General features: G+C 43.9%; 1 protein-coding gene across 1 annotated transcript in view; it reads left to right on the top strand.

Annotated features, from left to right (window-relative positions):
• Positions 1 to 27,397, top strand: part of SENP5 (SUMO specific peptidase 5) — a 1,029,054-nt gene that overhangs the window by 205,660 nt on the left and 795,997 nt on the right. The window contains exon 2 of the mRNA XM_044070892.1: positions 21,492 to 23,089. Coding sequence (XP_043926827.1) covers positions 21,523 to 23,089 — 1,567 coding nt within the window. The 5' untranslated portion in view covers positions 21,492 to 21,522. The remainder of the gene's footprint in view (positions 1 to 21,491; positions 23,090 to 27,397) is intronic.

Raw genomic sequence — 27,397 nt, 5'->3', positions numbered from 1 at the left:
TAATTCTGGTTTAAGCACTTGGGCTTTCAAGCCAGTTATTTTACATTAAGAGGGTTCGTGGTCTGCACTCTTGTGGGAGGAGAGGCTGGACTCTGCCCTTCTGAGCTGGGAATTTCTGGTTAAAGGCTTATAGTGCATGCATATCTGAACTGTTTCTTACTGAAGTTGGTGCCTTGTTTGCTGTGGCATAGACTGGATTCGGGCCTGCTGGATCTAGCTTTGTTTGTGTAACTTGAGCACTAATCCAGACATTCTCTAAAGTATTCAATGGTATTTATTACTGCTTGGTTGTAACTTGATTAAAGTGTAGCTATCATTCAAGTCTTTTGGATTAAGCACTTGGGCTTCAGACCAGTTGTTTTACATTAGGAAGGTTTGTGGCAAGCACTGTGGTGGCAGGACAGGTAGCTTTCATCCTTCTAAGTTGGGAACTGCTGATTGAGAGCCCAGTGTCCAAGTGTATTAGTTCTGGTTTAGGCACTTGGGCTTCAGGCCAGTTATTTTACATTAAGAAGGTTCGTGGACTGCACTCTTGTGGGAGAAGAGGCTGGACTCTGCCCTTCTGAGCTGGGAATTTTCTGGTTAAAGGTTTATAGTGCCTAAATATTTGAACTGTATCTTACTGAAATTGGTTCACCTTGTTTGCTCTAGCATAGACTAGATCCAGGCCTACTGAATCTAGCTTTGTTTTTATACTTGTTGTTTGTTTGCTTGTTATTTCCCTGGAAGCTAATTCACCTAATACGCAACTTCTCAGCGCTTCTGTGGATCACTAGTGATATCTGCATTGCTTACTGTACTTATTTCCTTGTTTCACTTGAAAGAAAGTTACTGTTTGTCGTTTTTGCATTTAGTTACTTGTATCACATTGCACTCAAGTTACCTGGCACTTGCTCACTAAAGCAATTATATAAGTCAGCACTAAAAATTAAAAGCACTACACCCTCACTCCCCACTGGCCCTTGTTTTCAATTAAGGATTTCCCAATATTATTCTAGCATGTCCAAAGGTCAGTTGTCAATCTCCTCTCGGTCCAGCTGGTGAATCTGGGAATCTTGAGGCAATGTTATAACTGCCTCATGTACACAGACAACCCTCTCCTCCTCCCACATAACACAAATACTTAGAGATGCAGCTATTTAGCCAAACTGGAGGCTGAGCTCTCTCAACTCAGGACTGGCAAGACCAGACAGGAGGAGAAGGCAACTACACACACCACAAAACCAGCCTCACATAATGCTACCACTCCACTGAATCAAACACATAAACACACAAAGACATACTCGGAGGCTCTGAGTAAAAATTTACCTAAACAGCAGAGGCCTCCAAAGCAGACACCCAAACAACTGCTACCTCAAGACACCCCACAAGCAACACATAAACCACAAAAGCAGTGTGCAAAGCAGTCACAGCCCTTAAGGCCAAATACAACACCAAACATACTTGTCATAGGTGACTCCATAGTCAGACACACTGACGTCCCACTCACCAGGCTGAACAAGGAGAGGGTCACAGTAAGCTGCCTATCGGACCTAGAATCCGCCACATAACACAAGCACTCGGGTCACTCCACAGCAAGTACAAATATGACACAGTCATTGTCCATGCTGGTGTGAACGACCTGAGGCATACCTCCCTGGACTGCATGAAAAGAGACATAGAGGAGCTCTCTGATTATGTAGCCCAGGCAGGTATGACCCTAACCCTGAGCAGTATCCTTCCTTCACCAAGAATGATGCCACAATATAGAGACAAGATGATCAGCTTTAACAATTGGCTTAATGTCTGGTGTCATTCAAAGGGGATCCAGTGTCTGTCTGCCTGGGATGACATGCTTGACAAGCCACGCTGCTTCGCAAGGGACGGCTTGCACCTGTCACCCTTGGGATTCCGGATATTGGCTAAGGCTCTTGCCACCCCATAGTGCCTTTTTAGGCAAGGCTCAAATTCTAAACCTACCACCCTAGAAAACAAAAATGGGAAGAAATTGAGGGTAATGCTGCTCAATGCCAGAAGTCTAAATCTCAAAATGCACACACTCGAGGCCCTTCTCAGTATGGAGAACATCGATGTCTGTGCTGTAACTGAAACCTGGTTCAAGGCTCCTGAGAGCACCCGGCACTATTAGGTTTTACCTCATATCATGCGTTCCGCCCCAAAACCCGGACCACTCCACAAAAGGAGGGGTGTATCCATATTCATAAAGGATACTCACACCTCCAGGTTGGTGGCAACGCATGAAGCTTGGAAACCATCCAGGTGCAACTAACAATAGGCAAAACTGCTCTACAAATTGTAGCATGCTACAGGCCACCCTCTCAAACTCAGGAACCCCACACAGCCTTCCTGAAGACACTGGAGGGTATAAATGTATCTCCAAACACCATCATATTGGGTGACTTCAACTACCGAATATAGACTGGGAACATTACTCAAGCCCTAACTTTCTAGCCCAACGGTTCCTGGAGTTCATAAATTCAAATGCCATGGAACAGCTAGTCACTGTTCCCACGAGAGGAGAAAATATACTAGATCTCATTGTCACAAACATGGGGACAAAATGCTCCACACCGGAAGTATATCCCTCATTGGTGAGATCTGATCATAAACTAATCTCACTGGAAATCCACATCCGCCCCACCCCAAACAAAAAGACCATAGTGAAGAACTTCTCTAAAGCAAACTTCACACTACTCAAGACTGGTGTGGTATCCTTCAAGGCCCCTGAGTCAGAGGAAACCACAACCCAAGCTCGGGAAGCCCTTACAAATGCCTTCTATGAACACCTCCAGGACTGCATGGATCAGGCAATCCCAAATAAAACCAAGACTCTTTCCACAAAGGGCAACGTCCAGTCTGGTGGACCCCAGCCATTAACAAACTTTACAATAAGAGGAGAAAGCTATTACATGATAGAACAAAATCCATAAAAGGAAGTCACCCTGATCATTATTAGTAAAAAATACGAGCACTCATAAAATCAACTAAGGCCAATTTTGAGAGAAAATTGCCATGGATTCAAAGGACAATCATAAGGCCTTTTTCAGCTATGTTAGGAACCTGGGTGGAAACTCACAGATATGCTCAGAATTAGTCCAAAATGATACAAAAATCACTGAACCCACAGACATTGCCAACATACTGGCAGACAGGTTCAGTGCAAACTTCACCCCTCTCCCCTAAAGGAGAGATAACTATCCCAGCCGAGTGTAGCCTCCCGGACATCTCAAATGCAGGTGAAAGCTGCTCTCTCTAAAGCTAAAAACACAGCATCAATGGGACCGGATGGTGTCCCGGCTGTGTGCTACGAGCTAAATGAGGAATTAAACCCGCATAAGGCAGCTGTTTAATCTCAGCCTTACCACAGGATACGTGCCCAAGGAGTGGCGACGGCAACTGTGGTCCCACTCCACAAAGGTGGCCTCTACAGACCCTGGTAATTACCCCATAAGCTTAACAAGTCTAGTCTGCAAAGCTATGGAGAGGATCATAATGGAGCTCATAAACAAAGATATAGGGACTTGCAGACATTGGACCCGACCCAGTTTGGCTTTGTCAAGGGAAGATCATGCCTTTGAACTTGGTCGACTTCTTGAAATAGTCACCAAGGCCATTGATGAGGGAAAGGCAGTCCATACAGCCTACCTTGACCTTGCAAAGGCTTGACACAATACCCCACTCGGTATTGTAGAAAAACTTACCAGCTTAAATGTAAACCCATATGTCACAAGATGGGTTGCAAACTGGCTTAAGGACAGAACCCACAGGGTTAGAGTTGCTGGCTGTGTCAGACTCCAAGCCGGTCACAAGTGGTGTCCCACAGGGCTCGGTCCTTGGCCCCTATTGTTTGGCATCTACTTCTCAGAAGTACAGGCCAACATGGAGGGACTTTGGCTGACAAAGTTTGCAGTTGACTGCAAACTGAGGGCCATAGTGGAAAGTGCATCGGACACTGATATCCTTCAGAAGGGACTCACGGAAACAGATAGCTGGTGCCAGAGCCATGGCCTGAAGTTAAACGCCAAAAATGTATAGTCATACCCTTCGGGAAAAACAAGGTAACCCCAAGCTACCATATAGGTGGCAATCAACTAAGCACAGAAGAGGTTATCAGGGACCTGGGGACCCAGGTTGACAGTGGCCTTCTTTTGACACTCACATTGCTAAAGTGGTTAGAAAGACCTTCTACATTGCCCACCTGATCATGAAGGGATTCACATCCAGATCTAGTGAGGTCATTGTTCCCCTGTACTCTTCACTTATCAGACCAATGATCGAGTACAATGCCCCATTCGGGATGCATCTCACCCGACATCTGCAGCAATTGGAGAGACCCCAAAAGTTCCTCACCAAAAGGATAAAGGGACTCCAAAATCTGTCATATGCTGCCAGATTGAAGAAACTCCAGCTCTATTCAGTCGCATACCGCCTGCTCAGAGGTGACATGTGCCTGACATACAAGGCCATGTCCAACCCGAATTAATGGACATGCTCCACCTCAAAAATCCAAATCCACCAAAACCACTAGAGCAAGCGACTTAAACCTTAGCACGGATATAAATAGGACGTGCTGGAGGGATAGATTTATCACTCAGAGACTCCCTATGCTGTGGAATAAAATCCCGGTCCATGTGAGGCAGAGCACCTCGCTGACGCTGTTCAAGAGAAATCTAGACCTGTGGATGGGAGATCGTAGGTTTACCCCGGGAATCATCTCTGGGTCACTGCTGGACAGAGGCACAACAAACTAATGGGCACAGTATTTTTTCATATAAGGGGTGGCGTAAGCCACAATAATTTGGGCTAGGCTTATAAATGCCTTAGGGCAGATAGCCTAGTATAAACCTATGAACCTATGAACCTATGAGGACTCTGATGCTGAGGAATCTATTCCCTCTGCCTCTCCTCCAGAGGATTTTTCTTTTGGTGAAGTCCTCCACTCCATGAGGGAACATTTTAAGTGGCAGGGTCAGGAATTTTCTGATTCTAAGAAAAGGCTTCGTACTTTCCTTAAGCTACCCCAGCACAGACCTTTAGCTATCCCTCCAGTTTTGGATGTCCTGGATGATGTTTTCTCCGACTCCAGTGCTTCCCCTGATTCTCTCCCTCCTGCTCCTGTCAAGCCAGACAGATATTACAGGTTCCCTGACACTCACAAGCATCTCTTTAAGGCCCACTCTGTGGATCCAGAAACTATTTCACAGGGCCCCAAAGGAGTGGCTACCTCCTCAGCCAAGAATCCACTGCCAGCTGACAGGGAAGCAAGGTCCCTGGAGAGATGGGGTAAAAAGGTTTATACCTCTTCCACCCTTGCCATGAGGTCACTTAACTGCCTTTTTCATATGTTTCAGTACCAGGATTATTTACTGGATGATTTGCAGAAAAAGATAGCCTCTCCTGAGCCTATAGATAGAAAGGCATTGCAGGATTTTGTTCATAATACCCAGCAGGTTAGTAATCATTTTTTACAGTGTGGTTATGATGCATTGGAGGCTTCATGTAGGGCAGCTTTGACAGGGGCTGTTATCCATAGACATGCTTGGTTGAAAGAACAGCCACTGCCAGATCATGTTAAAGTAAAGCTCCTGGACGCACCTCTGGATAAACAGAAGCTTTTTGGTGCTAATGCTCAGGATGTGTTGACATCTATTGAGGAGAAGGCAAAATCAGTACAGACAGTAAAGGATTTCCTCCAGGTTCAGCCACCAAGGTTCAGCAGGAATTGGCCTTCAAAGAATTGGTCCTTTCCAGACTGACAAGTTTCAAAGGGGAAAGAACAGGCATGCACGAGGTAGAGGGCAATACAGAGGCTCCTACAGGGGACGCCAATGGCAACCACAAAACCAGTGAAGGGGCACAGGTAGTTTCACCTGCACCACAGGGACAATCACAATGACTTACCTTTCACTCCGCCTACCAAGGCTCAAAGAGAAGCACCTCTAGGCGGAAAATTATCTCTACTCTCAAAAAACTGGCACATTATAACAAAGGACAATTGGATTCTGGACATAATAGGTAGAGGTTACAGGTTCCACTTCCATACCTTACCATCAGGACAAGGCATGCCAAACCTGCCACAAAATCAAAGGGCAGAGGCACTCATAGAAGTCTCAAAGCTGTTACAAATAAAAGCAATAGAGAAGGTTCCTCCTCAGGAACAAGGCCAGGGATTTTATTCAAGACTGTTCCTTGTTCCAAGAAAAGAAAAACAATGGAGGCCTATATTGGACTTGTCCGTTCTAAATACTTTTCTCATGGTGCCAAAATTCAAGATGCTGACGTTACAGCAACTTCTTCCCATGCTGGGCAAGGGGTCTTGGCTGGTTACTCTGGACCTCAAGGAGGCATACCTGCATGTCCCTATCAGACACAGTTGCAGAAGATACCTCAGATTTCTTGCAGGAACAGAGCATTATCAATTCTCAGCATTGCCATTTGGCTTTTCTACTGCGCCCAGAGTATTCACGAAATGCCTGGCATCAGTAGTGGCACATTGCAGACTCCAGGGGATTCAAATATACCCTTACCTGGACGACTGCCTAATACAAGCAGACCGCAAACAGACATTGATAAAACACTTGGATTATGTCATTCAATTGCTGCAGGCTTTGGGATACACAGTCAACATTCAAAAGTCAAGATTACTGCCATCCCAAGAGATTATATTTCTAGGAGCAAAACTGGACACACAGCTACAAATGGCTTTCCTCACAGAGGAAAAACAAGAGCATTTAACAGCTTACTTCAAAGGCCTAGCAAAATTAACCCACCTGACCGCAAGGAAAACCCTGCAGGCCCTGGGGTTCATGGCATCTTGCATTCTTCTAATCCCTCTGGCAAGACTACACATGAGAAAGCTGCAATGGTACCTGAAAAGCTTGTGGTCACAACACAGCCACAACCTAGAAGACATAATCCCACTCATACCATGCCTGCAAAGGGAATTTTTGTGGTGGGCTCAAGCAAGTCACTTAAACGAAGGCATGCTTTTCAACAAACCTCCAACAAGCCAGACTATTACAACAGACGCCTCAGACCATGGCCGGGGGGCGCACATGGACGGCAGATGCATTCAAGGGCAATGGACTCCCATGGAGATGCATCAGCACATAAATCAAAAAGAGATGTTGGCAGTGATACATGCAATAGAAGCCTTTGGAAAATCTCTTCAGCAAGGTCATCTGCTAATAAGGACAGACAACACCACTATCATGTGGTACATAAACAAACAAGGGGGCACTCATTCCCTACCCCCTCTGCAGACTAACAATGATTCTTTGGGAAAAGTCCCTGAAACTGAACATCTACTTGCAATCCCAGTTTGTTCCGGGCAAGGACAATGTTCTGGCAGACAGGTTGAGCAGAAATTTCTTGGATCCACACGAATGGATGCTACACCCACGCATTTTCTCACAAATAGCATCTGCATGGGGAAGACCAGACATAGACCTCTTTGCATCTCATCTCAATCATCACCTGGAAAGGTTCTGCACAAGGATACGCCATCCTCTAGCTTGGAGAACGGATGCTCTTTCCTTCTGCTGGAATGCTCTAACAATTTATGCATTCCCTCCTCTACCTTTGCTCACCAAGGTGTTACTGAAGATCAAGGCAGAACAACCAAGAGGAATCTTGATAGCTCCAGACTGGCCAAGGCAACACTGGTATCCACTACTACTGAGCATAACTCACACCAAACCGTGGCCCTTGCCTCAATGGCCTCTGCTCCTGACTCAACAAGACTGTTCATCAGAACCTGCAAACCTTAAAGCTGACAGCTTGGAGAGTTCCTTGACTCAGACCCATGACTCCCTCTCCAAAAAATTTCAGGAAATTCTGCTGGAGGCATGCAGACCTTCCACCAGAAAAACCTATCCGGCCAAATGGAAGAGATTCACCATCTGGAATGTCAACAAGGGCAGAAATGTTTCACAGTGGCCTCTCATACTCTTCCATCAAAATCCACGCTTCCTCTATCTCAGCACATTACAACTGTGATCCACCTGTGTTTTCACATCCCTTGCTAAGACAGCTTCTAAGAGGCATAAAGAATACCAAACCTCCAAGGAAGCTACCGATTCCTGCATGGGACCTCAATTACGTCTTGGAAAAATTAACTCTTCCTCCTTTTGAACCAGCAGCATCTTCAGAAATGCAATTTCTCTCTTGGAAAACAGTTTTCCTGTTGGCAGTCACCTCAGCAAGAAGCGTCTCGGAGATACAGGCCCTCATGGCAGTTCCTCCCTTCCTCATCTTTCATCAGGACAGAGTTTCCCTTAGGACCAATCCTTCATTCATGCCTAAGGTGATATCCAGAGTGTCTCTAAACCAAGCAATTCACCTGCCTACTTTCTTTCCTAACCCTCAAAATAAAGGGGAAAAGCTGCTGCATACTTTAGACATTCACAGAAAACTACGCTACTACTTGGACGGAACAAAGTCCACCAGGAAGTCTGACCAACTGTTTGTAGCCTATGCTGCTGGAGTGCAAGGAAAAGCAGTCACCAAACAAACTATCTCAAAATGGATTTGACACTGCATCAGATTCTGTTATTCTTTTCATGGAAAAAGTGTGCCAGCTAATTTTAGACCACACTCCACCAGAGCTATGGCCACTTCCACAGCTTTTCTTAGAGGAGTGGCTACAAAAGACATTCTAGAGGCTGCTACATGGAGCTCCGTGCATACATTTACCAAACACTACAACCTGCCATTATACTCCAGATCCCGAGCAGGCTTTGCTTCGGCAGTCCTGCAGGGCCTTCTAGCTACACCATCTCTTGCTTAGTCCTACCACCCCCAGCTTGGCTATGGTATTCAACCCATATGTCAGGACTGCAGTTGCATTCTTGAAGGACATAGTACAGTTTTGTACCTACCATAAATGTAGATGTCCGATAGATATGAAACTGCAGTCAGGTTTTCCCTCCCTCCTACCCCTCTGTTTTTCCCCTTTTGGGTCCTTTCTCCCCTTATCTATCAGCTGGGGATATATATTATGGTGTATCTGTTTATTACTGTTGTGCATGTCTGGTTTTATCTGTTTATCCATTCACAAAATGTAGCCTTCCTTGGAGGGCACCTGGCATCTGGGGCAAGAAACACTGAAGAAGATGGCGTCGGCTGATGCCTTTATACTCCAGCCGCTCTGACGTCGGGGAGGAGGCGACATCGGCTGACGCCAGACCCAGACTTTGGAATCTGGCCGACCGAAGGGCTGCCTGAGGCAGGACAACCCATATGTCAGGACTGCAGTTGCATATCTATCGGACATCTACATTTATGGTAGGTACAAAACTGTACTTTTCTAGGCTCCTAAATTTAGTTACTGTTGAGTTTGACTGCTTGAGGAGTCGGGGGATCAGGTGATGGAGGGTCATGGGGGGTTACCATATATTGAATTCAGGAGATCTGGTCAGATGTGGAGTGCAGAAGAGCAGCCAGTTCGCTTTTTGGTGCTGGAATAGGAGATATCTACAAACAAGCTAATAAAAGCAGTACAGCTCACACATGCATTGCCCAGCAGTGATACAAGGTTAGCATGTAGTACATTATACTGACAACTGACTGGTCATTTTAACCTTACTGAGTTGCTGCTTTGTACTTGCCATATGCTTGTTTAGCATTGGATTATGATGTGATGTAACTAGGTTCAGTATATAAAGAAGTCACATGGTTGTGTGCACAGACTTGATGGACTTCATATGGGTGGATGAGTAGAATTCCTCAGTAAATGCAGCATTGTCATCTACAGTCACACGCAGCAGTAATGGCTACTGTTAACTACAGAAGTGATGTTCTTTGTGTTTTACTGTTGCAGTCATTACATTTGGGTAATCTGCTTGCAGGTTGCCCTCAGTCGGCCTGGTTAACAAAGTCTTGGGTCCTGCGTCAGTTGCTGTCCCTTCTTCCATGATGTCAGGTCGTCAGGGGTATAAAACATGCAGCCGATGCCATTACATCAGTCTTTCTTGCCGTGCAGTGCCCGAAGCAGAAGCAGTTTGCAAGTGCCAGTCGGCCGACTCCTGAAATTTTCGTTTTCGAGTTTCAGAACCAAAGTCTTCAACTTAAAGCTAAGTACCCCGTTGGGAAAACATTTTCTTGCTCCTTACCGATGTCAGTAAAAGTTAATAATTGCATTACTTGTGGAAAGCAAATACTCAAGATCTTCATTCGTACTGTATTCCTTGTCTAGGCCCTGACCACGATGTACCTTGCTGTCAGTTTTGTGCTTTACTAATCAGCGCACTCTCCATCGTCAGTATTTTTTTGCCTCTAAATATTTCAATTCTCAGTTTAGTTATCCAGAAATGTCATCGGTTAGCCATCTGACTACTGGGATTCTGAAAAAACGCAAAGATAAAGACAGAGACAGGCTGCCGAGGTCCAAAACTGCCGACAACGCTTCTCCAGTCGCCAGTTCGCCGGTACTCAGTGAGGTGCTTTCGCAGCCCCTGATACCCGCTACTTCTGATTCGCAGGCCTCTACTGAGACCCATCCAGAGTCCGGTATGCCGCAAGATACTTCAGCTATGGAACCTGCAGATGTCTCTACCTTGGATGGGTCCGGCGTCGCTGTGCAGGGAACGGCTTCTGAGGGTGTATTCAGGCGTACAGACTTGCATATTAAATCGACACCTCCTTCAATACTAGGCCTAAATCTCGATCCAGGTCTAAAAAACTGATGCCCAGGCCACATGCTCAGGCCCCTATGCCTAAAAAACAAATGATAAAAATGTCTGAAGATGAAATAACTCTAATCAGGGGTAGTCAACCCCCCCCCCCCCAGTAGGCCTAGGGCTGCGTTTGATTATGAATCTTCTGATCAGGATTCTGTTTCTTTTGACTCTTCTAATGACCTGGATTTGTCCTTAACTACTTATGAGGATTCTGATGCAGAGGATTCTATTCCCTCTGCTTCCCCTCATGAGGAGTTTTCTTTTGGGGAAACTTTACGTACTTTAAGGGAGCATTTTCACTGGGAAAGCCAGGAATTTTCTGATTCAAAAAAGAGGCTTAGGGATTTCCTTCTTCTACCTCAGCATTGGCCTTTGGCTATACTTCCTGTACTAGACATTGTTGATGATGTTTTCTTGTAATCCAGTTTGGCCCCTGATTCCCTGCCTCCTGCTCCTAGTAAACCTGACAGATACTACAGGGTTCCTGAGTCCCACAAGTTCCTTTTCAAAAATCCTGTTGCAGATCCTGAGACTATTTCTCAGGTGCCCAAGGCATTAAGGCTTCTACTGCAAAAAATCCTACCCCTTCTGATAGAGACTCCAGGGTGCTGGATAGATGGGGTTAAAAGGTTTATACTTCAGCAACCTTGGCAATCAGTGCTTTAAACTGCCAATTTCATATGTTAAAATATCAGCAACATGTCATTAGACTGCTTAAACAGAAAATGATGTTGATTTTCTGACTGTGTGGAAAATGAAAGATTTACAGGATTTTATGCATTCTGATGAACAAGTTGGAAAACATACTTTACATTGTGGTTTTGATTCTTTAGAAGCCTCTTGCAGGGCTGCTGTTACTGGGTCTGTGCTTAGAAGGCATGCTTGGCTTAAGGAGCAATCTTTGCCTGATCATGTTAAAGCTAAATTGTTGGATGCTCCTTTAAATCAGGACCGCCTGTTTGGCAACAAGGCTGAAGAAGTTCTTAAAAAGATGGAAGATAAATCTATGCAAACTGTTAAAGATTTTATACAAGTGCAACCTCCTAGATTTAGTAGGTACTGGCCTACTAAGAATTGGTCTTTTCCAGTCCCTTCCAGGTCTTCTCAAGCCAAACCGAGACATAGCAAAAACCCCAGGTTTCAGTCCCAGGGGGCTCTTGGAACTAAGCAGTGGGGGCCTCCACTTCCAAATCTGGGAATAACAAGACACCCCCTCTATGGTAAAGTCTCAATTACTTCCTTTTAAAATTCCCAAGCACTTATCTTTTGACTGCCCCTTTGGGGGGAAAGATTGCTCTTCATGCAAAGAACTGGGAACTCGTAACCCCAGGACAAATGGGTTTTAAATATAGTGTCCCAGGGATACAGATTTCATTTCCACACGTTGCCAACACCAAATGGGTGGCCAGACCTGCCCCCAAATCAGTGGGCAGAGGCTCAAAAACAAGTACTTTCCCTCTTAAGCATGGGGGCTATTCAACTGGTACCAGAAGAGGAAAAGGGACAAGGTTTCTATTCCAGACTTTTTCTGGTACCCAGAAAAGACAAATCATGGTGTCCAGTCTTGGACCTGTCTACTCTAAACACCTTTCTGGAGATGCCAAAATTCAAGATGCTGACTCTTCACCAATTACGTTCTATGCTAGGCAAAGACACCTGGTTGGCAACACTAGATATATACCTATAGATATATGCATACCTGCACATCCCAGTCAGGGAATCTTGCAGAAGATGCCTACACTTCAAAGCAGGCTACACGCATTATCAGTTCTCTGCACTGCCCTTTGGCTTGTCTACTGCGCCCAGGGTAATCACAAAGTGCTTGACTCCAGATGTCCTTCATGGATGCATCTGCAGTCATAACAACTGGGTTGTCCTGTCGTCAGGCAGCCCTTCGGTTGGCCGGATTCCAAAGTCCGGGTCCGGCTTCGGCTGATGTCGCACTTCACCCGACGTCATCTCTGCTGGTCTTCGGGTATAAAAGCATCAGCCGACGCCATTTTCCTCAGTCTTTCTTGCCGCGTAAGCAGAAGCTGTTCGCAAGTGCCGGTCGGTCAGATCCAGAGATTACTACTACCGAATACTACTCAAGACTTCTAAAGCTAAGTACCCGTTGGGGACTCTTTCTTGCCTCAGCCGATGTCAGAAAAAGTCAATAACTGTTTAACTTGTGGGAAACAAATACCTCATAAAGATTTCCACTCTTACTGTTTACCTTGTTTAGGCCCAGACCACGCGTAGCAGCCTGTTCGCCTGTGCTATTCAACCGACAACGCTTAGGCCGGTCGGAGTTTGCTGAACAGTTTTTCGCTCAGATTTTGCGTACATTATGCCGCCGGATCCTCCGACCACCCAAATTGTTAAAAACGCAAAGAAAAGACCGACATTCGGTCCGCGTTTCGCTGAAACCATGGTTAAGCAAACGAGTGTCTCGGTTTCGGCGAAACCGAGAAAACTGATCAAAGTACAGCCGAATCAATGACTACTACTGAGGTTCCTGCTACTTTACTGGAATCGGCCTCAGAAATTTTACCTACAACAGTGGCTACTAGTGTCTTATCAGACACCATCCCTTTGGATGTCTCTACCCCAGCACGTGGTGCTGCTAGGCCTCCTGCAGCCATGTCTATTAAGGCCTTTGCCAGGGCTAAAGCAGCCAAATCTACTAAATCTGTGCCTGTTAAACCCCCCTCAACCAGGCCCACTTCTAGTTCACAAATGCTTACTCTGGCAGAAGATTTAATATCCTTAATTAGGGATCTCAATCTCACCCAGACAGGGCCTCTCAGCCCCAGAAAGAGACCTAGAGCAGAGCCCCGAGCCTGTGTCCTCTGATGATTCTGGATGACTCAGATATTACAGACCAGCCAGAGGCTCCTTTCTCCAATTATGAAGACTCAGATGCTGAAGAATCCATTCCAGCTGCTTCTCCACCAGAAGAATTCTCCTTTGGGGAAACCTTACATGCCATGAGAGAACATTTCCAATGGCAGGAACAGGATTTCTCAGATTCCAGAAAAAGACTTAGGACTTTTCTGCACCTACCACAACACAGGCCCTTAGCTATACCTCCTGTCCTCTCTGTTGTGGACGATGCATTTAATGATGTCTGCACTGCACCAGATTCCTTACCTCCAGCCCCTGCCAAACCAGATAGATTTTACAGGGTGCCAGACACTCATCATCACCTATACAAGGCCCCACTTGCAGACCCCGAAACTATATCCCAGGGACCCCTCGACCACAGCAAAAAACCCTATTCCTTCTGAAAGGGAAGCCAGGTCTTTAGACAGATGGGGCAAAAAAGTTTACACCTCTGCTACTCTCTCAGCTAGAGCTTTAAACTGTCAGTTTCACATGATACAATACCAAGAGTTTATGCTTGATCAGTTAACTAAAAAGCTATCCTCTGATGACTCTATAGATAAGAAATATGTATTAGAAATGGTAAATAACATACAACAGGTTAGTACCCATTCCTTAAAATGTGGCTATGATGCACTGGAGGCTTCATTTAGATCAGCCATGACTGGCACAGTGATAAGAAGACATGCATGGCTGAAGGACCAGGTCTTACCGGATCATGTTAAAGCTAAGTTATTAGATGCTCCTATGGATAAGGCCAGTTTGTTTGGTACACCTGCCCAGCAGGTAATGAAGAAAATGGAAGAAAAGGCAAAATCTGTACAAACGGTTAAAGATTTCTTACAGGTTCAGCCCCCAAGGTTTAGCAGGAACTGGCCTGCCAAAATTGGTCCTTTCCTGACTCCACAAGATCCCAAAGGGGCAGGAATAGACGCCCAGAGGCAGAAATCAATCCAGAGGAGGTGCCTACAGAGGACGACAGTGGCAAGGTAATAACAGAGGCACAGACACAGCCACTACCACTACAACAGGACAATCACAGTGACTTGATTCTAACTCCGCCTACCAGGGAACAAATAGCAGCACCATTAGGCGGAAAATTAACCTTATTTTCGAAAAACTGGCACTATATCACAAAAGACAAGTGGATTTTGCAAACCATAGACCAAGGCTACCGGTTCCACTTCCACACTTTACCAGTCAAAAGAGGAATGCCAAACCTGCCTCCAAACCAAAAAACAGAAGCTCTACAGCAGATAATGCAATTAACAAAGATGAGAGCTGTGGAAAGAGTACCAATAACAGAACAAGGCAAAGGATTCTACTCCAGACTATTCCTAGTTCCAAGAAAGGAAAAAAGTTGGAGACCTATTCTTGACCTGTCCACCTTAAACACATACATCATTGTCCCAAAATTCAAAATGCTGACCTTACAGCAACTTCTTCCCATGCTGGGCAAGGAGTGTTGGCTGGTAACTCTAGATCTCAAGGAGGCATACCTGCACGTCCCCATTCGACCAATTTGCAGAAGATACCTCAGATTTCTTGCAGGATCAGAGCACTATCAATTCTCAGCATTGCCCTTTGGCTTATCTACTGCCCAGAGTATTCACAAAATGCCTGGCATCAGTAATCGCCCACTGCAGACTACAGGAATCCAAATCTATCCATACCTGGACGACTGCCTGCTACAAGGGACAACAAAAGCAAGCTGACAACAGATTTACAAAGGGTCATTTACTTGCTACAAGCACTGGGATACACAGTCAATTTACAAAAGTCAAGGCTGATACCATCCCAAACAAGGACATTCTTGGGCTGAATTGGACACAGTAAAACAAATGGCATTCCTAACTGCAGGAAAACAAAAAGAACTACCTCTTTACTTCTTGGCACTAACAAAACAGAACAAGCTAACAGCAAGAAAAGTTCTGCAGGCCTTGGGCTTCATGGCATCATGCATAATCTTGGTTCCACATGCCAGACTGCATATGAGAAAACTACAGTGGTACCTAAAGAATCTATGGTCCCAACACAGGCACAGCCTAGAAGCAGAAATTCCACTAATCCCATGCCTAAAACAGGAGTTCCTATGGTGGGCTCAAGCATGCCAGTCAAACCCAGGCCTACCCTTTCACAACTATCAAGCAAGCCAAACCATCACAACAGACTCCTCAGACCTAGGATGGGGGGCTCACATGCTGGACAAATGAGTACAAGGATTGTGGACGCAGGACCAGCTTCACCTGCACATCAACCTAAAAGAAATGCTGGCAGTAAAACTGGCAATACAAAAATTCAGACCATTTCTCAAAGAAGGCCATTTGATGATAAGGACAGACAACACCACAGTCATGTGGTACATCAACAAAGAGGGAGGCACTCATTCATACCCCCTATGCAGAATGACTTTGGACCTTTGGAACCTGGCACTCAGCTACAACATCCAGTTACAGGCATTATTTGTACCGGGAAAGGAGAATACTCTAGCAGACATGTTAAGCAGAACCACCTCGGATGCTCACGAATGGATGCTACACCCGGACATCTTCAAGACCATCTCAAAGAAATGGGGAATGCCACAGATAGATCTATTCGCTTTCCCTCTCAATCACCAGCTCAAAAAATTCTGCACAAGGACATTCCATCCACTTGCATGGAAAGTGGATTCGCTCTCCTTCAGCTGGAAAGGTCTGACAGCATATGCATTCCCACCTCTTCCCTTGATACACAAGGTATTACTAAAAATCAAGGAGGAACGTCCAAGGATAATCCTGATAGCTCCGAACTGGCCAAGAACACTGGTACCCATTACTGAGGAGCATGTCTCGGGACCAAATGTGGTCAATACCCCTGATGCCTTTGATGTTAACTCAGAACAACTACAGCATCATGCATCCAAACCTAAAAACGTTGCAACTGACTGCATGGAACATCACATAGCAGCAATTAATCCAGATCTCTCCCAAAGGGTTAAAGACATTATCCTTGAAGCCCGCAGACCTTCAACAAGAAGGAACTATGCAGGAAAATGGAAAAGGTTTGTCATTTGGAGTGCTGAAAGAGGAAAAGATGTGTCGAATATAGATATTGCCAACATTCTGGAGTACTTGGCAGAGCTTCTACATACAGGCCTGTCCTATTCCTCCCATCAAGATACATGCATCCGCTATTTCAGCAGAATACAGCTTTGATCCACCTGTCTTTTCACATCCTCTACTCAGGCAGTTCCTCAGAGGGATCAAGAATGTAAAACCTCCTAGGAAGCCACCATTGCCAGCTTGGGATTTGAACTTTGTGCTAGAAAAGTTGACACTCGCACCTTTTGAACCAGCAGCAACAGCAGACCTACAGCATCTATCATGGAAAACTGCTTTCCTACTGGCAATAACCTCTGCAAGGAGAGTTTCTGAGCTTCAGGCCCTAATGGCAGTACAACCCTTCCTAATCTTCCACCAAGATAGAGTGTCCATGAGGACTAATCCTACATTTATGCCTAAGGTGGTATCCAGAGTGTCTTTAAACCAGGCAATCCACCTACCTACCTTCTTCCCAACCCACAAAACAGAGGGAAAGAATGCTGCATACCTTGGATGTACATAGACAGCTACGCTACTACCTGGACAGAACAAAAGTAACAGAAAAACTGACCAGCTTTTGTAGCCTATGCAACAGGAAGGGAAGGAAAAGCAATTTCAAACAGACAATCTCCAAATGGATAGGAAATTGCATACGATTCTGTTACTCCTTCCATGGAAAACCAATTCCACAGAACATAAGGCCTCATTCTACAAGGGCAACAGCCACTACCACAGCCTTTTTATGAGGAGTGGCAACCAAGGACATTATTGAGGCGGCTACTTGGACCTCCGTGCATACATTTGCCAAGCATTATAATTTACCTCTGTATTCCAGATCCCGAGCAGGGTTTGCCACTGCTGTACTGCAAGGGATCCTAACCACACCATAATCTTTTCTTCCTCCTCCCCTAGTTGGCTATGGTATTCTACCCAGTTGTTATGACTGCAGATGCATCCATGAAGGACATAGTACAGTTTTGTACCTACCATAAATGTAGATGTCCGAACTGGATAGCATCTGCAGTCAGGATTACCTCCTCCTTCCCCTCTGTGGTACTCCTAGGGTATTTACCCTCCTAATAGCTAGCTGGTGGGGGGAGTCTCTTATGGTGTATTTGTTTGTGTATATGTACATACATGCTTATTTTTTGTGTTTGCCTTCTATCTTTTTGGAAACATTGGCATTTACCCAAAATTTAGCCTTCCAAAAGGGCAACTGGCATCTGGGGCAAGAAACACTGAGGAAAATGGCGTCGGCTGATGCTTTTATACCCAAAGACCAGCAGAGATGACGTCGGGTGAAGTGCGACATCAGCCGGGACCGGACTTTGGAATCCGGCGACGAAGGGCTGCCTGACGACAGGACAACCCAGTTGTTATGACTGCAGATGCTATCCAGTTCGGACATCTACATTTATGGTAGGTACAAAACTGTACTTTATTGCATTTTGCAGGCAAAAGTATTCAAATATACCCATACCTGGATGATTGTCTAATTCAGGCAGAAAGCCAGGGCATACTTTTGAATCATCTGGCATTTGTAAAAAGGGTTCTAACTTGTCTGGGGTACACCATAAATGAAAAAAAAAAACACAATCAGTACCCTGTCATCAAATTACATTCCTGGGAGCAAGCTTGAATACAACTTCCCAGATGTTTTACCTGACACCAGAAAAGCAAATTCATTTGGTAACCTATTTCAAACAAGTGGTCACAAAAACCCTGCTTATCTGCAAGACAAATACTGCAAGCCTTGGGATTCATGGCCTCCTGCATTCTTCTAATTCCATATGCAAGACTGCATATGAGGAAACTACAGTGGTATCTAAAAAGCCTATGGGAGTCCACATTCTCACAGCCTAGAAACAATGATTCCTATCATACCTTGCCTATGCCTAGAGTTCCTCTGGTGGGCAGAGGCCTGCCACCAAAACAAGGGACTACCATTCACACTATCCCCTGCCGCCCAAACCCTAACAACAAATGCATCAGACTATGCATGGGGGGGCTCACCTGGCAGGGAAGTGAATTCAGAGCAAATGGAACCCAAGTCAAATGCACCTACATATCAATCAAAAAGAAATGTTAGCTGTACAGAATGCTCTGACAGCCTTCAAGGACTACATTCTTCCAGGGCAACTAATGGTAAAGACGGACAACACCACGGTTATGTGGTACATAAACAAGCAGGGGGGGGTACACATTCCTACACCCTCTGCAGACTAGCCATGGCATTGTGGAACACAGCCTTGAGCTACCAAGTGTACCTACAAGCTCAATTCCTGCCAGGAAAATTAAATACACTGGCAGATGGACTAAGCAGAAAACTCCTGGACCCACACGAGTAGAAGCTGGAACCAAGGATTTTCAACATGTTGACAAGCAAATGGGGGAGCCCAGACATAGATCTATTTGCCCCCAGAACTACCAGTTGGACAAGGTTTGCACATTGACTCCCCACAATGCACATCGACTCCCCACAAACAAGCCTGCAAGCTGGAAAAACCTATTAGTCTACACCTTCCCTCTGCTCTCCAAAGTTCTGCTAAAAGTCAAACAGGACAAACCAAGGATGATCTTGATTGCTCCAGACTGGCCGTGCCAACACTGGTACCCCCTCCTGTGCAGTGTGTCACAGTCATTTCCATGGCACCTGCCTCAGACCCCTTCCCTGCTGTCTCAGCAGGAGAACCAAATTCTGCATTCTCAGCTTCCAGCATTGAACCTTGCAGCCTGGCTAATCACTTAAATTCACCCTTATCATCCCTCCACAAACCTATGATGGATGTCATCTTAGAGGCAAGGAGGCCTAGTACTAGAAAATCTTATGCTAAAAAATGGCAAATGTTCTGTGCCTGGAACCAATCTCAAGGGATGAGCACAGCAGTGCCTAATTTACCTCAGATTTTGCATTACTTAACTGAGATGCTTCACAAGGGCCTGTCTTTTTCCTCCATTAAAATCCACGCCTCAGCCATTTCAGCTCATTATAACACAGAACCTCCCCTCTTCTCTCATCCTCTGCTCAAACAGTACCTCAGAGGGGCCAAAACCTTGAGACCAGCCAGGAGAGCTCCAACCCCTGCCTGGGACCTTAACTTTGTACTGGAGAAACTGACTCTACCTCCTTCCGAGCCAGCTGCTACTGCAGACTTAAAATTTCTTTCTTGGAAAACCGCTTTCCTTTTGGCAATCACTTCAGCTAGAAGGATATCTGAATTACAGGCCCTTATGGCAGTGGAGGCTTTCATCATCTTTCATGCGGACAGGGTGTCACTCAGGACCCAATCCATCCTTCATGCCCAAGGTGGTAACCAGTGTGGCTCTTAATCAGTCCATTCATTTGCCAACCTTCTTTCCCAATCCACAGAACAAAGGGGAACAGATTCTGCATTCCTTTGATGTGCACAGACAACTTAGATTCTACTTGGACAGGACTAAACCTCGAAGAAAATCTGAACAACTGATGGTAGCATTTGCTTCTGGGGCAGAGAGGAAGGCTATTTCAAAACAAACCATTTCTAAATGGATAAGCCATTGCATTCATTTCTGCTATAAACACCATGGAAAACCTATCCCCCAGGGGATCAGATCTCATTCCACCAGGGCTGCATCTACTTCTACAGCCTTTCTCAGAGGTGTTCCTACCAGGGACATCCTAGAAGCTGCTACCTGGAGTTCTGTACATACTTTCACCAAGCATTATCCTTTGCAAATTTTATCTAAATCCAGAGCTGGCTTTGCCACTGCTGTCTTGCAGGGCCTTATAGCTGGCCCCAAAATGCTGTATAAACTCCTCCTTCCAACCATAGCTTTGGGAATCTACCCAAATGTAATGACTGCAACAGTGAAACACGAAGAACAAAGTACAGTTGTGTACACTTACCATAAATGTAGATGTTCGAGTGTATTCACTGTTGCAGTCCTGGTTACCCTCCCTCCAGCCCCCTAACTTCTTCTGGCAATACCTCTACTTTCTCTACTTTCCTTTACTATGCTTAAAAGCCTTTTTGGTGTATTTGCTTTTTGTTGGAGGTATACTGTGTTTTTATGTTTACTAGCTCACCATTTGAGGGGCACCTGACATCTGGGGCAAGAAAAACTGATGTAATGGCGTTGGCTGCATGTTTTATACCCCTGACAACCTGATGTCATGGAAGAAGGGACGGCAACCAATACAGGACCCAGGACTTTGTTAATCAGGCCGACTGAGGGCAACCTGCAAGCAGATTACCCAAATGTAATGACTGCAACAGTGAATACACTCGAACATCTACATTTATGGTAAGTGTACACAACTGTACTTTCTGTGCTGAGTAACCAAGGTCACCAAAGTATTTTTATGGTGGGAATGTAATCCTTTCCAAAAAAGGATGGTAAGTGATTATGGGGTAGAAAAAGTTGCTTTTTGGTCAGTTACAGGTCATAGTCAGCATTGCAAGATTTAGAGCACATACCACAGTTGTAAAAGTTCTTCTGTTTCATTACTGATAACTCTGTCTGTATATTTGAGAATGGGCACAACGCCTCAGTCCACAAGTAGGAGAACCCTGCCAGAAATGGTGGTGTTGCTTATGTGTGACCAAAGCGTATGGGAACTGCAGACTGGAAGGGTGCAGAAATTTCAATATTGTGTTTGTTAGTCCTGCTGCACTGCAGTCAGGCCATCTCTAGGCATGACCCTGGACAAAGAATGTTTTCTTTTTTAATAAATGTAGAAATTAATTGTATTTTTCATGTTTTCTTCTCTCTAAAATCTGTAATATTCAGACTATGCCTGCCTGTTCATATAGGAGTTACTAGGAAATTATAACATTGTATTATTTCTGTCGTTTCTAAATGTATGTATTTTTTTTTTGTCTTGCAGATGACCCTGTGTTTTATAATGCTTCAGAAAAATGAAACAGAAAAGAAAACAGTTGAGTGTAACATCTCGTGATCAGTTACTGGCCCTTAAGAAGAAATGGGCACTTGGATGTCTGGACTTGAGGAGAAAGTGGCGCTATCACCCAGTGTATAATGTACTGTCATCCAGGAGAAAAAAGAAGACTGCATTTGTTCATCATCAAAAGCAGCAAGAGGATGAGGAGCGTGTCCCAGAATGGGTACAGAGTTTAATAAAGGAAAGAATAGATCCCAGCTCTTCTTCAAATATTGAAAATTATAAAGAAACAGAAGGCAGTACTCGTAAGAAACTGCCAAAACAAAAACGTAGTAGTACTGCAGCTACATTAAAAAAATCTTGTGCCAGAAACGACCAGAAGGAGCCAGTGCAAGTGGAAGGGGTTATCAGATCAGCGAAAAACAGGGGCGACAGCAGCAACAGCAAGACTGGTCCTGGGTCTCCAAAGGACAGTGAATTTAAATTTCACCTCAGAAAAAGAGTGGCTGGACAGTATGATTTTAAGACCAAGCATGATCAGTTCATTTCCAAGTTATCTGCAAAGGAAGAAGGTCATTTGTCTTTGGAAAAAGATGATGGTGGTAGTACTACAACTGTAGTGATTCTAAAAAGCTGTAAAGGGAAGAGGTCAAGAACGTTGCAGTGCCGCGCCACAGCTACAACTCTAGATCATAAACGGAAACATAAATGTAGACGATTCCATAGAAGGAGACACTCCTATTTTATGATGTGTAAAACATTTTCCTTGGTTCCTTTGTATCACAACACAAAATGTCAAAAGATTAGAAAGAGAAGGAACAAATTTAAACAGCAACTAAATGAGTGCAGGTTTACAGGCTTTTCTGGAAACTGTGAAGAAAGGCTTGATTACACTGGTGCTAATGTAGTCTCTTCCTTAGAAACTGAGGACAAGGCAACATTTAAAGGCTTGAAGTATCCTTTAAATCTGTGCAAGGTGAATGTGTTACCTGAGCATAAGGAATCTCATTTGTCTGGTTTCTTTTTGAATGGTAAGTTAGCTATGTTTCAACATAGTGAAATGAATTTTTCAGGGATTGGACCTGAACAGGAAAGCTTAAGTACCGATGGGAATATGAGTACAAGTGCAAGATGGTCATGGAGTAAAAACATGGAATGTCAGGATGGAAATTCTTTGTGTAGTGAGCAGGGAAGTGATGTTCCAGTTGAGGATAGTTGTGATTCAGACCCTTACCTTGATGAAATGTACTTTGATGAAGTTCATTCTCCAGTAAACATGGATGTAGCTATGGATGATGGAAGTAATTCTGATTCATGCTTGCAGGGCACTTCTTCCAACAATGGATCTAATAAACTGAAGCTGAATGAAGGAGCTCAAAATTGCACTCAAATGGAAATTGATCATGTTAAAAACACTGATATTTTTTCTACAGAGTTGATTGATCACTTGTACTGTAAAAATCCCCATGAGGCACCCACTTCTGCTGATATGAAGTGTAGGCTGGAAAGTGACTTGAGAGAAAAGGAAGAGAAGGGAATCAAAAGTTCTGTCACATCAGAACAGCTCACCATGTGTATAAATGGTATATCATTTTATGTCTTATTTTACTGCTCATAATTTGAATTTGCTCAACTGTCTGGTGTGTCATGGGTATTTCCTTAATCTAGGGACAGACATTCACCGAAATGAGATTAGGATGCAGTTCAGCCCCCCAACACACACACACCTTGCAAACCAGGCATTCACAAGTGCTGTAGTAGGAGTGCATTTCAAAAATTCCACATTTAAATGTCAGCAGCAAGATAAGCCAGAACACCATACGTAGTTTCACACTGATGCTTTTATACATCTGATCAGTGGGTATAAATTTGGTCATGAAATCCACTGCAGTAGGAAATCTTAGTGTCATTATGTTAACTTTTATAGCTATCCACCATGAAGTGGCACCTGTCTGTGGCAGGATATTTAGCGGGGCTGTCCTCTGCAATGTCTGACCTTCCTTCATCAACATCATAGTTAATGATCTGGTGGAAAACATCTAATGAATATGCAGTGGAGACTATATTCTTTCAGACTGCAGCAAATGGAGAGGACCTAAGATAAGCAGTCACAGGAGAGCTAAGGATGGAGTTGATTTTTTTTTAAGTAGTGTCACCATAATTTATTGTTACAACAGTTATAGCTGTCCATTCAATGGGTCACAGAGTTGGAATGCTTTGTGTTTTGAAAGTGGACAGCGGTTATTTTAATTACATTCATTAGGTTACATGAATAAAGTGTTCTTAGCCCTTTTCACATGGTGGGCAACTGAGTTCTTAAAGAAACTATCTTAAAGGAACAATCCCAGTGTTTATAATTAGGGTCCAAGTAAAGCTGACAGAAGTCACACCCACTTTGACACTTCACTTTCATTCCCACCCACAGTGTCATTTTACTTTTAAATATCCTGTAAATCCACAGTTCCAGTATTGTTTCAGCTCCCAGGATAAACTAATCTTTGAATTTGCGTTCCTCTCCAACTTGCATTGCGTTGGGGAACTATGCCCCCAGCTTCTGGCTCATATTTAAAATAAAGCTGTGTTAGGGAAAAGGGACATTAGTGTAAACTATTTTTTTAAGTTTTGCATCACTCGGGCTTCTACAGATGTACAAGCAACCCACTCATAAAAATAGTGGATTTGTCTAGTAGTAGTCAGAAATCAGCACATATCAAACTTGAAGCTGAAAAAGGAACAGAGGAGTGTGTCGACTAATGCTCCAACCTTCTGTCATGCACTTGCTTTCTGTGGAATTACTAGCAGTTCAGAAAATCACTACACCAGGCTAGTATTCAAAAATCAGAATACAGTAAAACATGAAAGAGAAATATGGTTTCCACTACTGTTTGCCTGACTCGGATGCTTTCTATAGGTAAAATACCCTGTTATAAAACTGTTTGTAGATGGCCTGGATTCACAGTCACCACAGAAGAAAATATGGAATAAAAGAAACAGAAAACTCTTGTTTACTAATGTTTTAAAAACCTTGCATTACTGATGTGCTTTCTAGAGTAGCAGCAGCAGTCTGGTCATAAAATGCCTGAAAGGCTACTTTTCTCAGTGGGTAAAATGCACACACTAAACAAAACTAATGAATGTCTCACAGGGAGAGCCATTGTCCGTACAACTGCAATTTGAGAATGAATTTGGCTAACACCTTTGAAACTTCCTTCAGGCACTCTTCCCCTACCCTCCCTTCAGCTAAAGGTGAGCATGCTCAAAAAGGCAAACCTGAAATGTAAACAAAGGCTGAATCAAAACAAAAAAATCCCTGGGACTCTCCCTTTAAGACATGTGACTGTGGCTGTTGGTTGGGTAAAAAAAAAACAGAGAACTTGATAAAACTTGGTCTAGACTGTTCTGAACGTTTTGTAGTTCCTTTAGAGGCTTAAGATTTTGGCACCATCCTTAAGCTTTTTAGTGACATTTGAGGTAGTTTTCATGTTTTAGTGCTTGGCTAAAAGTACAATTTGTTAACTTGGGTTTGGCCTTGGGGTGGGGGGGGAGACATGTTAGGCTAGGCTTCCAAGTCACTGAATGGTGATGATTGCATTCTGTAGTATATACAGTGCAATGGAAAAGTATTTGCCCCCTTCCTGATTTCTTATGTTTTTGCATGTTTGTCACACTTAAATGTTTTATAAATTTTAGACAAAGATAACCCAAGTAAACACAAAATGTAGTTTTTAAGTGATGATTTTATTTATTAAAGAAAAAAAACTATCCAAACCTACATGGCCCTATGTGAAAAAGTAATTGCCCCCTAAACCTAGTAACTGGTTGTGCCACCCTTAGCAGCAACAACTGCAATCAAGCATTTGCAATAACTGGCAGTGAGTCTTTCATATCGCTGTTGAGGAATTTTGGCCCACTCTTCTTTGCAGAATTGTTTTTATTCAGCCATATTGGAGGGTTTCCAAGCATGAACCGCCTTTTTAAGGTCATGCCACAGCATCTCAATTGGATTCAAGTCCAGACTTTGACTAGCCCACTCCAAAACCTTCATTTTGTTTTGTTTTTTTTAAGCCATTCAGAGGTGGACTTGCTGGTGTGTTTTGGATCATTGTCCTGCTGCAGAACCCAAGTGAGCTTCAGCTTGAGGTCACAAACTGATGGCTGGACATTCTTCTTCAGGATTTTTTGGTAGAGAGCAGAATTCATGATTCCATCAATCACAGCAAGTCGTCCAGGTCCAGAAGCAGCAAAGCAACCCCAGACCATCACACTACCACCACCATGTTTGACTGTTCGCATGTTGTTCTTTTTCTGAAATGCTCTGTTACTTTTACGCCAGATGTAACTGGACGCACACCTCCTAAAAAGTTCAACTTTTATTTTGTCAGTCCACAGAATATTTTCCCAAAAGTCTTTGGGATCATCAAGATGTTTTTTGGCAAAAGTGAGGTGAGCTTTTATGTTCTTTTTGGTCAGCAGTGATTTGGAACTCTGCCATACATGCCATTTATGCCCAATCTTTTTCTTGTGGTTGAGCCATGAACACTGACCTTAACTGAGGCAAGTGAGGCCTGCAGTTCTGTGGATGATGTTCTGGGTTCTTTTGTGACCTCTTGAATGAGTCGTCACTGTGCTCTTGGAGTAATTTGTGTAGGCTGGCCACTCCTGGGAAAGTTCACCACTGTTCCATGTTTTCTCCATTTGTGGATAATGGCTCTCACCGTGCTTTGCGGCTCTCACCGTGCTTTGCTGGAGTCCCAAATGGCTTTGTAACGTTTTCCAGACTGATAGATGGCAATTACTTTGTTTCTCATCTGTTCTGGAATTTTCCGGCCTACTTCACTTTGTCTGATAGGTTCTATTTAAGTAATGTCTTGATTCAACAGGTCTGGCAGTAATCAGGCCTGGGTGTGGCTAGTGAAATTGAACTCAGCTTTCCCAAAAGTGTGATTAACCACAGTTACTTCATGATTTAAGAAGGGGGCAATTACTTTTTCACATAGGACCATGTAGGTTTGGATAGTTTTCTTTCCTTAATAAATAAAATCATCACTTAAAAACTGCATTTTGTGTTTACTTGGGTTGTCTTTGTCTAATTTTTAAATTTGTTTGATGATCTGAAACATCTAAATGTGACAACCATGCACAAAATAAATCAGGAAGGAGGCAAATACTTTTTCATTGCACTGTAGCTGTTTATGCTGTATGTAATGCAACACTGGTAAACTCAAATGGCAAACTGGGCAGAAGCAGCACCTTTTTTACCAGTACTGCCTCATAAGACAGGTGGGAGAAATAGTCTGTGATCTCAGAGTAGTCTTTAATCTATCCATAGTCTTTACTGACTTGCAGAGTGTAAAATGTGCCCTTTTTTAGATTCTTAGAAGGTTGTTAGCTTTTCAGATACTTGGAAGGCTGCTTTGATCCCCTCATTGGTACAGATTTAGTTTTATAAACTATGTAGAGCTCGATGAGGCTGTTGTCCTTTTAACAATTGCCAATGTCTGCAGTACAGTGCTTCTCTCAGACATGCCTAGGATGGAGGAAGTTTGATTAGATGAAATCAGCATACATTTTTATAGTGCCCATGTTTTTTGATTATTGTATGCATGGATGCACAGTGCCTTTCTGAAAATATAAACAGGAGTCTTACACGTGATGAAACTGATATCTCAGAATGGTATTCTTGCGACTTAATTTATCTAAGTTGCATCTATCATATGTAAACGGCGGAATGCGTTTAACATAATAGACTCAAAAACAGACATAGTAAAACTTGGTACCCGAAAACTTGTGTCCCAGACTGGATGATGAAAATAAATCCTCTGGACTTCTAAGAAGTATGGTTAATGCCCAACAGTAGTTTATCACATGTCTTAAAAATTGCTGGCAAGTCT

This window comes from Protopterus annectens, chromosome 4.part1 (assembly GCF_019279795.1).
Source record: "Protopterus annectens isolate FY-2018-M chromosome 4.part1, PAN1.0, whole genome shotgun sequence".
Classification (NCBI taxonomy): Eukaryota; Metazoa; Chordata; order Ceratodontiformes; family Protopteridae; genus Protopterus; species Protopterus annectens.
This window is presented reverse-complemented; position numbering and strand designations above follow the sequence as displayed.